General features: G+C 31.4%; 1 protein-coding gene across 4 annotated transcripts in view; it reads right to left on the bottom strand.

The window, feature by feature from the left end:
* The window catches only part of Mtmr6 (Myotubularin related protein 6), a 169,951-nt gene that overhangs the window by 31,774 nt on the left and 122,152 nt on the right, over nt 1-16,025 (bottom strand). For all 4 annotated transcript variants that reach the window (XR_015042178.1, XM_085820692.1, XM_085820690.1 and 1 more), the window contains 3 exons: nt 8,588-8,838; nt 4,651-4,776; nt 4,386-4,512 (listed from right to left, as the gene is read on the bottom strand). Coding sequence is in view for 3 of the 4 variants with exons in the window: in XM_085820692.1 (XP_085676818.1) it covers nt 4,386-4,512; nt 4,651-4,776; nt 8,588-8,838 (504 nt within the window). In the remaining variant the exon portion in view is untranslated. The remainder of the gene's footprint in view (nt 1-4,385; nt 4,513-4,650; nt 4,777-8,587; nt 8,839-16,025) is intronic.

The following is a 16,025-nucleotide window of genomic DNA, read 5'->3' as shown; positions in this document are numbered from 1 at the left end:
ATGCAGAGCTGTAGGAATAATCACACTTTGCATAAAATTAATGGAATTAATAAATACACCTTACTTTGCAAACTCCCACTTTATGGATTACTTTAAGGTGTACATCAGTTTATAAAGGAAAGGTATTTTGAAATTAAGAAAAGCTATTTTATATAATTTGTTTTGATACTACGAATTTTTTACATTTTGTAAACATATATATATTGTACTATTCTCTTCCACAATATTTAATTTCACCAAGTTTTGTGTGACATCTACTGTTAAAGGCAATATCTTTTCTTTAGAAACCTTTATTTTTACACTATTCTTATTCCCTTTTTTTATTTTCATAAATAAGGTTTCAAAAATTGAACATTAGTTTTAAATCATTCAAAACACATATCTGTATATTAAATAAAGAATCAGTGATACATCTACATCCATAAAACCGAAATTTTCTGTTAAAATAATTCTCTATTTGTGAAAAAATCCTAGTTGTTTTAAAACAAATATCACATCTACAAGCTACCTTCCAAAGTGAAAGAAACATTTCACAGATTATTTGTTTTGGGGATATCTGATTAGTTGACTCATGTGAAAATCAGCTCGTTGGAAAAAATGCACAAGGGTCAAAGCTTTAAGTGAAATATTTTCAATTCATTTTCAAAAAGTCCCGCACAGCTGGGCAGAACACCACTTTCAACTAAATGTTTCAGCTAGAAAACCTCCAATAGTAGTTTTTTGGAAAAGTTTTTTCTAGTCCCTTATGTTGCTAGATGTGATGATCTCACAAGAACAGAAACATGCTTTTAAAACTGTCACTGGTTGCATGCATTATCAATTCAATGAGTCAGGAAATTAAATTTGCTTAATATAGTTGCCCACCAGAGGCCGAGCGATAAAGTCCCTGAACACTGGTAGTTCGGTCCGGTCCAAGGTTCAAATCCAGCAAACAGGATAGCTGCATGGGCGTTTTCATGGTTTTTCCCAGTGTAATGTGTTAATATGAGCCAATATCCCTTAGAAAGTCCTCCATGAAGGCATCCCCCTTCAGTGTAGGGAAAAACATGTAAATAATAACACTTCATATAGCTTTCATATCATATGGATGTTTCCAAGATGATGAAAAGCCATTATCTAATAATTCAAAATCAGGCCATTTTAAGACTGTGACCACTTACGAGCTAACTGAAAAAGGATATGAAATTATTACTATTGGTCTGATAGTCTCATTCCGAACATTTTTTAAAGGATTTGGTTTATTAATGGATTCCATTCATGTCAGCCAGATAAAAAATATAATAAAATAAGTGCTGATTGACTTATGTGATTATTATAATACAGTCAAAAGTCATTAATTCGGACAACCATAATCCGGACCTCAAAGCTAAAAACTTTCTGCGCATGAGCGCAAGACCTTTATGGCTGCGAATATGCGTGTGCGCATGCACATAATACGTCTACACATGCACGTTTAATGTATAACGGACGGTATATGATAAGCTAAAATTATCTAATTCAGTTAATGTTGCAGATTGCGTTGTTCCTTAATCTTCGAATTGGATCCGGCTTATTATTTTTTGCAGCCTGTTAGAGCAATTTTATAAAAGCAAGCTTGAACTTTCAATTAAGTCAAATAGAAATTTCCGATATATATTTATTAATATGTAAAGGATCTACAAAGCGAAAGTATGTTTCGAAGTCCATTAAACAAAAAATAGAATTGCTGCAAAAAATGGATAAAGGCATATCCTTCGTTTCTCTAACCATTCCGAAACCTGTTTATCAATTTCACGCTGCTCGTGGGGGGGGGAGGGGAATGCAGCGGCGCGCAATGAATTGGAAGTTGATCTGTCAGTTGACTATTCTTATCTTCAGAGCAGATGTTTTTATTTTATTTGGCTAATAATTCCTTACTAAATGCAGTATTTCATCTCGATGTACTCCGTCTTTGATATGATATAAATCAAATTCCTCGTCATTATAATTCGCTTCCGATAGTGAAGAAAGTGACACAGAGGTTATCGAAAACAAAAAAATTTCTATTGACAAATTAGTCGGTATTCTCGACACAGCAATTATAGGACTTGAACAGCGGAACTTTGTAACTGAACAAGAAATTATGTCTGTTTATAGAATTAAAGAGAAAGTATTATCACATAAAACTAAGCAACTTACATTGAAAGAAATGTTTAATAAAGTAAACAAATAAATATTAAGCTTTTTCTTTTTTGTAAATTTAGATACCCTTTAGATCATAATTGTTCTTTATTTCATAAATTACGGTTTGATATTTTTAATTTTATAATTTCTGCATGCCATCTTATAAGATTTAAACTGATGATCTATAATCCGGAAAAATCGATAATCCGGAATCGCCGAAGTCCCGATGTGTCCAGATTAATGACTTTTGACTGATATAATAAATAAGTGCTGAATTTGTTCCCATAAGAAAACTAAGAAGCCATAGGTTGAATACTGCGATGCGACATCAGCAAATATCAGATTTCATATCCAAGTATGATTTAGGAACTAAGCATTAGAGCACATTTCGAAATCTTCAAAATTACACTTTACCAAAAAACTGCTTCCAGAAGCAATGAGTTAACATGGCTAACTTGCTTTGATAACTCTAAAATCATAAATCGTCATATATTCATTCCAAAAGGTGAAATTGTCTGCCAGCTAGTTTTGCTAGCTAGCTAGCCAGTTTACAGATTTATGGAGCATAACTTTGCTTTATTGTTTCATATTAATTTTTTGCAGAAGAAAAACAAACTACTTGGGAACTTAAAATAGGTTATGAAAAAAGAAAGCCTGTAATCTCAGTTTTTAGATTTTCAGGAATATCCCACATCATAAGTAAGAGAAAAATACAGTTACAGGTCTCCTGTGTTTTCCTGTATTTTCAGTTTAATCTGGAGGAAAGTTCCATTATCCGTAAACTAATTAAAAAACAAGCATGCATTACAACTGTAACCAATCTAAGAATAAATCTCATAAGAAATGGAAGAACTGAATTATGCATGACATTAGGAACAATATTTACAAGAAAATTTGAAATATGCCATCGAGTTCAAACACATGTAAAAAAAAGGGGGGGTTTCAACTATCATTATTATTTCTTTAAGAATTTCTTTCTCTGCTTTTATTTTTATTATTTTTTTAACATGAATAATCCTAACTTACAGATGATTTAACAATGTATGTATATTCCCCATCATATTACTGCTGTTGATAAAAACAACTCCCAAATATTATGACACCATCATTGCTCTTATCTTGGATACTTTTCTTTCCTTTTCTGCACTTTCTGTAGACAGTTTGTTTATGTTGATGGCTTATAACAGGGCATCTTAAACTTTTTTCGGTCGCAACCCCAGGACCCCATACCCCATAATATTTGCGAAAATTTTGTGGGACCCCATAAGCATTGTGCAAATCCGACACACGCGTGAGTGAAATTGTCAATTTTTTCACTTGTACTGCAATAGTGTATTGCATTTTATTATATATTAGTATATTGCAATAGTATATTGCAGTTTTAGGTCATTAACTTTAATTTATAATTTTAAGACATAGAACAATGTGAAAATGTTAAATAAGTAACAGATGAAATGACAGTGTCATGTGCAAAGCAAGTAAATGAACGTTTATATTTATAAAAAGAATGCATTGAAACGTTTTCATTTGTTTTGTCTTATCTTTATCTATTTTCAGATACACTGTGTAAAAATATTTGGTAATTGTAAAAATTATTACAATAAGTTAAGGAAATATCAAAACTGCTAAAATTTTTGGCAACCCCCTGTTGTTGGTCCTGTGGAGGTTGCAACTCACAGTTTAAGAAACTCTGGTTCATAATAAGAATTTTTCCATTGTTCTGCAAAAAATAAACTTCTTTTAGAAAGGATGCAGCTATTCAAGAGCTGATTATAATTAAAATGTTAAAATTGACTTTTTAATAATAATAAATTGATTTTTTAAAATAATAATGTAAATAATGAGAAATAATTTTCTCATAATGTAAGCTATAAAATGGGGGAAGAAACTAAAAAAAAAGTATGGGGTCACAATATTTCCTATTCATAAATATTATGGCATGAGAATTGGCAAGACTGCGATATGTAGGTATTATGACATTGAACTTGCAATATTATATACTAATTGATAACTGCTAACCTAAAAAGCCCTTTCTTAACAGATGGTACAGTGCATGGTTCACTACATTTTCTGCTTTGAAAGAATGTGATTTCCTTTAAGTTTGTAGTCAAAACAATAATAACTGTCAAAAGCCTAAATAAAAAACTGTGTGCAGAGTCCCCCTATCCATTATGGAAAATTTCTTTGAAATAATTTAAGTGAAAATAACATAGAAATATAAAAAAGTCTATATTAAACGATACCTTTTGGAGTAATACAACATGATCTTCTAAACTAGATATATGATCTTTTGCAGCAACAAGCATATCTCCTAATGGTTCTCGAGGATGAACTCCATTTTCAAAACGATTGTACATACCTCTCCAAAACCTAGTAAAATAGTTAAAACTAATACTGAGATTCTGAGAAATACATATTACAAATTGATTTATTTAAAATATAAAAACTGATGAAGCACTACAATATCATTTAATATTTAAAAATAAATTATTTCCATTATAAACATACTTCATAGTCTGTGGAGCAGGACTAGGATGTAGAACATCATCTAAATCTCTTCTGTACAATGGATTTAGGAATTCCGATAGATGGTTCATCAAGTAACCCCACAAAGAATAAGTACGCTCACTAAGCCTATAAAATGGAAATGCAGCCTGAAATATATGTAAATTAATGTTTAAGTTAACCTTTTTCAGGGGGCTGGAAGATGTATGTCCTGCACTTTCACTATTTTATATGTGTCTCATAGTTCAATAAACTATTGAGATATAAAATTTACTCCTTAATATGGATTAGAAAGTGTAAGATTCTGTCTTTTTTTTGCCCTTTTCTTTTAAAACAGGTGGCTAAATGGCCCTAATATTTTCAAAATTGCTCCCTACAGCCCATGGAAAAAAGTTAAGGTAACACGAAGTGAGATGAAGTCCAAATACTAAAAATACATGGTTTAAAATAAAAAGTGCATCTTTTAGTTGCTTTTTAATTTCAGTAAAGAAATTAAAAAAAAAAAAAATTACAAATATTAGCTCTGTCTTGAAGTACATGACAGTGAACTACTTGATATAATATTACCAAGAGTAAAAACTAAAAGCTTAATATGCATGATTTATTACTGTTTTGTAGCAATAAATATGCTGAAATGATAAGAAAAATATACAAGTACTCCATATGATCCAAAATCTGTTTTGCTCAGTTTTATAAATGCTAAGAGTTTTAAAAAAGTTGAAAGAAATGCCATGAACAAAATTTAAGCCTTCACCTGTCTTGTACACCAAGCAAGATTTATACATTTGATACATTACTGCATGATGGATAATATAACAGTTGCTAAAAGTTGAATCATCAGTATATGTTTTTCACTTCTGTCAGATTTTAATGAGACCTCTTTTTAAAGGAAATCCAAATAAATTAGACATTACAGTTTACATAACAATAAAACTGCTTTGCAACAACCATCATCACAAGTTTATAATGCATATTGACTTACCAGTACGAGATTCACTATTAAATGTATAAAAACGAACTGCTTAGTGCAGTTTTATAGCTAAACTGCAAGAGCAACAGTATCTAAAATACACACATTTAGTATATACAAAAATTTCATTTGGCATATTTCATACATCATAAATGCCTTTTCATCTCACAAAAATTTAAGAATAAGCTTCAAAAATTAAATATTTTAGTAAGTCTATAAATCATATTGGAACATCACAAGTTAAATTCTTGCTGAAAGTAACTAGCTATGTCACAAGTATTTAATTTTTCATTCAATAAATCCATAAATTACATTGGAACGTCATAAGATTAATTCTTACTGAAAGTAGATAGTTATGTCACAAATACTTGATATTCAATAGTTGAAATTCATGTCGAAGGAATTTCAACTAAGCAAATTAGACTGACATGTAAGATGAGATATAGTTAAGTACAGTCAAACACCACTATAATGAGCTTTAAGGGACCAGAAGTTTTGTTAGTTTTATCCAATCTGATTAAAAAAAAATGGATCACCTCACAGAAACATGTAAAACTTGAATAATAAAGAAATAAACTGATTAACATTGTTACATCTTTAAAAAGACATGAATAATAAAACTAATTTAAAAAATACTATTAAAATTTAACTAGAATTATTATTACGCACAATTATTAAATTTGCTGTCCATTCTTTTTCAGTCTTTCCAAAGTGTCTAGCATATTCATTTGTCTTTACATGAAATATTTGCCAAGATATTGATTGATATTCTTTGCTTCATTGAATGGTGAACCATTTCAGAAATGCTTCTTCAATATGCCTATGCTCATCTTTTCAACTTTTTCTCATATCCAAAATTTTTTATGAGCAAAAATTCTAGTTTTCATTTTTTCATATCATACCAGCTGTAGATTCGAATAAATTGTATTTCTAGCAGATATCCATTTGACAGCATAAATTTTGTAATTTTTTAAGAATGTTCACATTATCTCTAATGGAGAATCTTTGTTTACAGCTTGCCATGAGAATGAATTTTTGATATAGAATGCAGAGTGTTTGGCTAAAGAATAAGAGAGAATTTTGCTCTTCTGGAAAATACAAAAAAGGAATATAATTTCTTCATTTATGTGTCTCCCTAAATGTCCATTGAGAACACATTCATTTCCCCCAAGACACGTACGGTTGCAATACAAAGATTTTACAAAACTTCATGCAAAATATTGTGTCTTGCAAAAGACACATTTTTTGCACTAACCATTATATACAGCATAAGGTATCCTAAAATATGCTTATTTTATGCTTACTTTCCTAGAGTTAAGTGTCACACCTGTTTCACATAGCTTTTGTTTAGAATACAGAGCAAAATGAGGGTGATGAGAAAAGGATTATGACATACATATTTTTTTTTTATGAATGGAATGAGGAATGTGGATCCTAATATCCTAAAATTGGATACTATCCTAAATGATTTAACAGTTAGTAATCTTTTCACTAAAACTAGAAATTTTGGTAAAAACACGAGAAAAAAACAAAAAACAAGAAGGCTTTTAATTGCAGATATGCATGCAGTTTGTTATACCCCCTATTTCATACTCCCGGAGATTTGCGATAACAGTATAAAACAACATTAAGTTCATACGAAACTGAACAGAAGGAAACATTTTATAAGCTGAGTTTATTATAGAATGGCTAAACTGTATATAAATCTTGTAAAATACAACACTACAATAGTTTTATTTAGTTTATAAATTTGATAGTTTCACCTATTTAGCATTATTATTTCATTATAAGGAACCTTATAACGAAAAAAAATTTCTACATATAATAAATAATAGATAAAGAATATAAATTTCAATTTCAAGCACTTTTAATAATGAAAAACTTAGGTAACCAAAAGATTATCAGACAATTAAGCATTATTTTCAAAGGCCATTGTGATATCATTAATAGAAAAATCAGATTATTGGCTGGTATCTTTTGAACAGTTTCTAAGTAAACCATGATAATAAATTGTCACTATCCCTTCTATCACAAAGTAAGCAATCAATAACTTGTGTTTGAACAGATATGCAGCCGATACTTCACTCGATCTCCAAAGATGTTAACTGAAGCTGAAGTCAGAACTTTGGTCCACCATTACAAGCTCTTCTGTGTAAAACACAAATCTAGATTACATCAATTTTGTGAATATGTGCATCAAAATGCTGAAACCAGGAAAGATTATTCCAAATTATTGCCAGATTGTGAAAATACATTTCTAACGTATGTAGGGGGTTGTAATGTCAGAAAAAGCCCAGTGTTATAACTACAACCTTTAAACACAACTCTTGCAAAACAATTCGAGCAAATGCCTAGATATGTTTACTGGAATGCTATATCATATAGTATACTCATTGTACTTTCCTCTTCTAATCACAATGTAATTTGCACCATTCTGAGCATCACAAACTGACAAAAATTACTACTGACTTTCAAGTAACAGTGAGACCATGAAAACTAATCGTACCTCTCATGTATGTGATCCTATCATTTTACATTCTTTTCTGAATAGAAACAGTTATTTTCAGAAGCTGCTAAGGCTATTAGGAAATTTTGTTTGGCTACATGCCTTTGAATTTATCAATACTAATCAGCATTTCTAACTTATTACATTACACGACGGCTGAACTCGGTGCTTTCATAACATTTTCATTTTCATGATTATATCATTTCCTGTAGATAATGGCAGAAACTTCTTTCATTAAACAATAGAATTTAACAGATAAAACAATCATGCCCTGCTTGAAAGCATTTGATTTGTTTCATTCACTTATTTATAGTATAATATTTATACAACAATAATGAATGCGCACATCAAATGCTATAAGTATTTACAAATCATGCTAGATCAACTTGGAGATAAGAAGTGTCCACTAACTTGTGGCTAGGTAGCACATTTATAATAAGAATACTGTACAAAAAACTCCTTACCTTAGATCTACTCTATCTTTCTCACAATTGCCAATAAAAGTTCCAAACTGACAAGAATAAACATGATCATGGATAGTGAGCAAAAACCTTTCATTGAACTGGAATGAAGATGGAAACTGCTGTGTCAGCTGCCAAACAGCGTCTATAAACTGCGTAAAAACTGGAGCAACTTCCTTTGGATCTCCTTGGACGAGACCACATCGTTCAGTAAATTTGTGACCAAATCCCAGCCATTCTTTTTCAATAAGTGCCTGCAAAATAGTAAAAATAATTTGCACGCAAGAAACATACAAGACAATTTTCATACCCATTTCAAGATGGATAGTTCATTTTTATTAAAACTACTTAAATGCAAATACAGTGAAATCTCTGTAAGATGATCCCCCATAGTTTCAGATGATTTTAACCTTTTGAGGAGGAACTACCTTTGAGAATAATTATTATTATCAGGATTATTATCCATTTGCATAATAGTTTTAGCCTAATTTAAAGTTCTTATTATGAATTAGGAAAAAATTTCTGAAGAAGATCCACAATAAAATGCATTTACTTATAAATACTAAGATGTTAATAAAATGAGAAATTAGTTGCAAAGGTAAATAACAGAAATGGGCAAACTTTTTCAGTCACTGGCTAAAAATCAAAAACAAAATGTTTGGCGAGCCAAGATAAGTTTTTCTAAAATTTTAAAAACAATATACAAGTATTACAATTTAATTATGTTAATAAGATGCATGAAATTGTGATTTCATTTTTGAAAGTTCCGTACATTGAGTTTCAAAGTGAGATGTACTGATTCTAAGGAATGAGGCTAAATGCTCATCTGTCAGCCTACTTCTGAATAATTCTTTCTAAGTTTCATAGTTGAAGACACTTGTTCACATATATAAGATGAAGCAAACATAGCACTGATTTTCAGGGCATGAGATATTAAATTTGGGAAGCTTACTTTCGATAATGATTTATAAAACTCTAACTTTGGTACATTTAGAAAAAACTGTTTGAGATAATAGTTAGATTGCAACTCAATTCAAGCTGCAAATCTGACCTCACCGCTTTACAGTTTATGTTGAAGGACATGGTAAAAATATATAATTCTGTTTGAATGGCACTGAAATCTTGAAATCTTCATTCGAACTCAAAATGTAGTTTTTTCAAACACTTGAAATCTTTGTTCGAACTCAAAATGCAGTTTTTTCAAACAATCTTCATAATTAAGCCTCTCTTCATTTACTGAGGGTATTGAATTTAACCGCGGAAAATGAGACAAGTCATTCTTAGCTAGCTGCCCAGCAAACAGATTATGTTTTAAGTTAAGATTAAGTTTTTTCTAGGAGGTCTAATTCACCTATGTTGGATTCCCATATGTCTGTTCCCTGAGAAAGATATAACGCTTGCTAGCGCCAATCTACAGCTATAACTAACAAAGAACTTCCACTTTTAACACTTTACCAATTGAAAGCTTTCTGTACTTGCTTTTCCGTCAATTTATGTTTTGTAAAACAAAAATAGAGAAAGTAAAAAGATCATCAGCCCTTTGAAAAAAAGGAAGAAAAAAGTAATATTTAAACAAAGTAGAAAAGGAGATGGTATATAATATATAAATACATATTTCTTTTAATTTGCCTCAAAATTAAACTGGCAAATTAAAATTCTATCCGCGGGCCGGATAGAACCTTCCGGCGGGCTATAGATTGCCCATCCCTGGTGTATAATGTAGCAATAAATCAAATTAGGAGAAAATTGTCCCCATAATTAATGTTCAGAAATAGAGTATGCAGAAAATATTTTAAAATATGTCAGAAAGATCTTATACATACCCCCCTCCCGAAAGAATTGCGACTAACTGACTATTATAAATTTTATTTAAAAAATTTAAAAGCACTTAACCTTTATTAAAATATTCATGACATGAAGTTCTGCCTATTTGATTTTACTTTAATGAGACAATTGCCTTCACTTATGTACACAATTTTTAGCTTTGTTTACAGAAACACGTAGTATTTTTTTCACTTAGAAATACAGATATCAGCATATTTTTCAAGAATGTCTTCTTATCATCTCACATTTAAAGCTCTTAATAGTCTTTGCAGTTCATGCCAGTATCTACCTGTTATCTCTGTAAATTCAAATTTTACCTAGATAACAAATTCTTCATTTATGCTTATACCTTCAGGAAATTTGGAACTAACGCTACTTTTCTTTAAACACGTTTTTAATGTATTCTCATCTACATTGTTTCATATTTTTAAAAGAATCCACCAAAGAAATTACAGTTCATTTATATTTTCTTTTGAATAAGTAAGTGTTATCACAGCAGACAATAGCCAGTACTGAATGATAATTCTGAAATGCAAAGATTAATAATTGTTACAGTAAGTCAAAAAAAAAAAAAAAAAAATCCCACAAGTTACTTAGTGATAAATTTGGGTGGTATGGAAATTAACTATACTTTGTGGTTTTATATCCTTTTCAAATTAATTTTTCAGTCCAGTTAGTTTGATATTTACTTTTAACATATAAATTTAAAAGAAAAATATTCTCGCAACAGAATTTTTCTAACCATGCAGTGAACTTCTCAACTTGAAGTTGTTATAAATAACTAGTAGCTTTTCTTGAAGAATTTTATTACTGACAGGCAACTTTTTTGCACAAACACCCTTAAATAAAACCAAAGTTAAATAGTTAATTTCTTTATATGGCTGAAAAGTTTCATTTTCTATCATTAAAAAATATTTTTGAACAATTTCTATGTTGTTTCCTCTCCTTTTAATATTTGGTCTGCATTTAATTGCACTTAATAGTTTCCCACAATGCCCTTTGCAGTAGATCAGCAACATCTTCAGTTACTTTTAATAATTTACCAAAATTTAATGCTTTTTGACTTCCTTGTACGAAGTAAAAAGGAAGTATTGTAATCGCGAAAAGTTTCAGGCAGCATATTTCAACGAAAATATCCATTTTGACCGCTATCGAATGCAATTTAACGATGTTTTTGCGTGATATCTGTACGTAAGGACAGAATAAAATACTCTTTTCAAAAAAATTATAAAACTTCTTTAAAATTAATTCTGAAGAGAATTTTTCGTGGCGTCTGTACGAACGTATGTATGTATCTCGCATAACTCAAAAACGAGTAGCCTCAGAACGTTGAAATTTTCTATGTAGGACTGCTATAACATGTAGATGTGCACCTCGTATTTTGGTTGCAATCGACCGCACCAAACGTATATAAATATATTTATATATATATCTACTCTATTACCCGGCTCAGTGATCTCAGTTTCTTTACTCTTATATGTTTGTAAATTGTACATGTTTTTCTTTAAAAATGACTGAATTATGTTGTTTTTATATTCCGGTTAAGGATTTTATGCCTTTAGTAAATCTGTGTGCAATATTTTTAGAATTATCAGCAATTTTAAAGTTGTTTACCGTAATTTCCGGAAGAAAAGCCACATCAGCGTAAACGCCGCAATAGATTAAATTGCGTGTGACATCGTCGTGAGCCATATAGATGCAAAATCTCAACCTAAGTCCTGATATATTTACATGCATGCCAGTTAAGAAAAATGCACAAAATGAAACCGTAACTCAAAAATAAATTAAAGGTAAGAAATGTGGAAAGTATATTTAGCTTCACATATATACTTGTATTTACCCACTAAAGAAGTCCATATTTGTAATACTCAGACTATAGTCTGAAAAATGTAGCAATAAAAAATATTGCAACAACGAAATATTAACTTTGGATGAAAAAAGAAAATTTTAAATTTTACTTACAAAAGGAATTACAGCAAACTATACATCATATGAAGCCATCAAAATCTTATTCTTCACTATCTGAATTAAAAGGATTTAGTAAATCCTGATCTAAGGATTTAGTAAATCCTGATCTAAGTCTTCCAGATCGTCACATTCATCCTCTTGGTTTACAGTCTGTTTACCTAAGGATATAATTTCAGCTTCTTTGAACCCTGCTATTATTGACGACGTTTTACTGATTTCCACGCACTTCCTACCCACTTTGCAACTTCTTCATAAGATGCTCTACGCATTTTATCGCTTTTGGTATACGTATGCAATCCTTCACTCATCCAACACTCCCACCGCTTTCAGATTTCAGCTTTGAAGGATTTATTACCTGATAAATCTAACTGTTGTAAGATTTTTGTCAAACCATCAGGAATTATTGCTTCAGTCGTAGACAATTTTTGACATCTGGTTTTCACTGACTCAAGTAAATGAGCACCCATGGAATCCATTATCAATAACCCTTTTGGTTGGAAAAAAGATCCCATACGACACTGCCAAACTTTTTGTATCCGCTCACGCATGATTGTTTCGAACATCCAGCCGTTCTCATTTGCACAAATAATTACGTCATTAGGAAAATCTCCCTTCGGAATAGTCTTTCGTTTAAAAATGATCATCGGCTTTAGCTTGTCACCGTTTGTGGCACATTCTAACACACATGTAAATGACATTATTTCATGCCCTGTCGTAAGCACAGATACAGTTTTTGCAACAGTTTCATCAACAGTTCTGTTTGCAGGAGAGTCAAAAGCTAACGGCGTTTCATCCATCTGTGACCGAAGAAGTTTTTTTTGTCAATAATATCTGTCACATATTTCAGAAAAGATGCCTTTTTATCCTGCCAGTCCATTGGTAATTGTTGCCCAACTGTTGTTCTAGTAGGCACAGAAATATTTTTTCTTTTCATAAATCTGCTACACCTCCTTTGAAATCATTTATATTCATTCGTTTTGCTATAAATTTTGCTCGTAAGTGAATTTTTACACTCGAAATTACCATTCCCTTTCCTCGTTGCTCCTTTTTCTAGTTTTCAAGGTCGTCCTCTAGATTCGGCCACCTTACAGTACCACTTCTTACGCTCGTTTCTGTTGTGGCATATTTTTAAGAAGTTCTTTTTCAGTCCTCCAACATCGAATACAACACTTGTCAACTTCAAACTCTCGAGCTGTTGCTTGATTTCCAATTTGCTCGGCACGTGAAATTACATTAAGCTTCAAACCAGCAGTATAGCTTCTGTGCCGTTTATGTGACATTTTCAAAAATTTTCCACTCTCTTCTTACTTAAAAACTATCCAACAAGTACCAAACTGATGGGATCTGTATCTGGCAGAATGCCAAGAAAAATCGATTCATGCTGAAGGGGAAATATGTCAGAGTTCGGTATTGCGAGGCAGGTGGAGTCGTATCCGCCTTTGAAAAAAATTGCAGAAAAGGCAGGGGTGGGGAGAGGATGGATACTGGAAAATTTATCGAATGGCAAGAGGAGAGACACTATTCAAACTGATGAGATGGCTGATTTGAAAGGGGGGAAGAATGTTATTTTTCTGAGATCTCGTTTAGGGTGAATAAAACATGTAGATCCGTTCAAGGGAAACAATGTAAACAAAATAACACTCGCAAAAAGCAACTGAGTGGTCTTTTGTGTAGGAACAGCACCAGTCTATGCACAATGACAAGGCCATCCAAACTATGTACAATGACCATCATAGGAAATATTTTATATTTAGTACACCTAAACACTGCATGGGTAGAAACGCCGTACCCACTGAAAATTTAAGTTTTAAACACGTAAACGACGCGGTGTTTCTTCCGGAAATTATGGTAATTACCGCTAAGGCTGTTTTTAATGGCGGCCATTGATGTTTACATTTGAAACAGGAGACTACAGTCAAAAGTTGTTAATTTGGACACCCATAATTAAATATCTATAATCCGGACGTCAAAACTAAAAACTTTCTGCGCATGCGCCGCGTTGACACATGCGCATAGGATTATCGAAATTATTTATTGGATTATCGAAATATTCAATTTGACTTATCTTTTAAGTCCTAGTTCCGACAAAATTCTGTCAAAAATTCCGAATTAGTCAAGCTGAAGTAAAAGGTTTAATATATATTCACTGTATGTTAATAAAGTAATCAGAGTGTTATAAAAATCAATTTTAGAATTTACGCTGATGCAACTTTTTGTTTGAACATATGTAATGGAAGAGAAGGCTTGTAGAGATCTGTTTTAACATGCCTCTAAAAATAGATGTCATACTCCTTTTGTCTCTTCAATGTCAAAAAACTTTCCTTTGAGACGCAACTTTAGTTTTTGGGAAAGAAAACAAATCACAAGAAGACAAATTTGAAGAACATGCAGGACGATTGAGTACACATACGTATTTTCGGAACACAAGCGGTTCTCCGATTGGTTATTGAATAATGAAAAGGTGCATTGTCATGCAAAACAAAACATTTGGGATACGTTTTCTGACTGAATAATATAAGATTAAAAGTCGTCTGCTTAATTCACAGCCATTTACAAATCAACTACTCGGGCAATTGCATAATCATTTTGATACCTGAGATTGTAAGACAAACCTAATATCACTGGATTTACACACTTCTTTAATCTTCCGAGAACATTCCTTCTTTAGCTCATATTCCAAGAATATTAAGTGAATACAATTATTGCAAAAGAAACTGAATATTCATTTGCACTATATCTTGGTAGTTTAAATGAGTTAATAAAACTTAAATTCTGCTTTTTGTGTCTAAGAATGCAACAATATTTTAAGTATTTACAAATAAAATATTAAATTGGAGATTCAATTGGAGCCTCACCAGTTGCCTAGCATTTGAAGATTGTTAAATACTAAGTGTTTGTTGCAAAGTTTAACCCAGGCTGCATGGTTGGTTTTCGTAGTTTTCTAGGTTCTGTTTACAAAGGTCCTCTATGAAAGCATCTTAACCAAATAGCTCCCATGTTCTGTCTATGTTCAAATAACCAATTTAAGCACGATTTCCAATTGAAGTTACTAGAAAAAGCTGAACACTCATTAAAAATCATGTAGCTTGCCAGTCGGGAGTAACATGAAAGATACGGCGCCAATAATTGAACTGCTGTTACGGTATGCTCTTTTTAAAATTAGATGGTCATTCCTTAATTAAATATAATTGATTTTTAACATCTACTGGAGCTGATGGTAAGAACTAAAGTGCAAATAAATAATATCTTGTGCAATCTTGATTAATACAAAGTTAGAAATATTTTCATTCAGACAGAAAGTTTTTTGAAATATTTGCAATTACTTTATAAGGATTTATTCGTTTACGCGTGCGCGTAAGACCTTTTACGACTGCGCATATGAGTGTGCGCAAGTGCAGAATACGTTTTCGCGTGCGCGTTTTATGTATAATGGACGTATAAGCTAAAATTATCTAATTATCTATTTCAGTTAATGTTGATGATTGCGTTGTTCCTTAATTTTCGAATTGGATCCGGCTTATTATTTTTTGCACACTGTAAGAGCAATTTTATAAAAGTAAGCTTAAACTTTCGATTATATCAAATAGAATTTCCGATATATATTTGTTAATATGTAAAGGATCTAAAGCGAAAGTGTGTTTTGAAATCC

The sequence above is a fragment of the Stegodyphus dumicola genome, chromosome 7 (genome assembly GCF_044657685.1).
Source record: "Stegodyphus dumicola isolate Sdum_Otavi_A_Nest chromosome 7, ASM4465768v1".
Taxonomy (NCBI): domain Eukaryota; kingdom Metazoa; phylum Arthropoda; class Arachnida; order Araneae; family Eresidae; genus Stegodyphus; species Stegodyphus dumicola.
The sequence above is the reverse complement of the archived record's forward strand: the minus strand, read 5'-3'. Positions and strand labels throughout refer to the sequence as shown.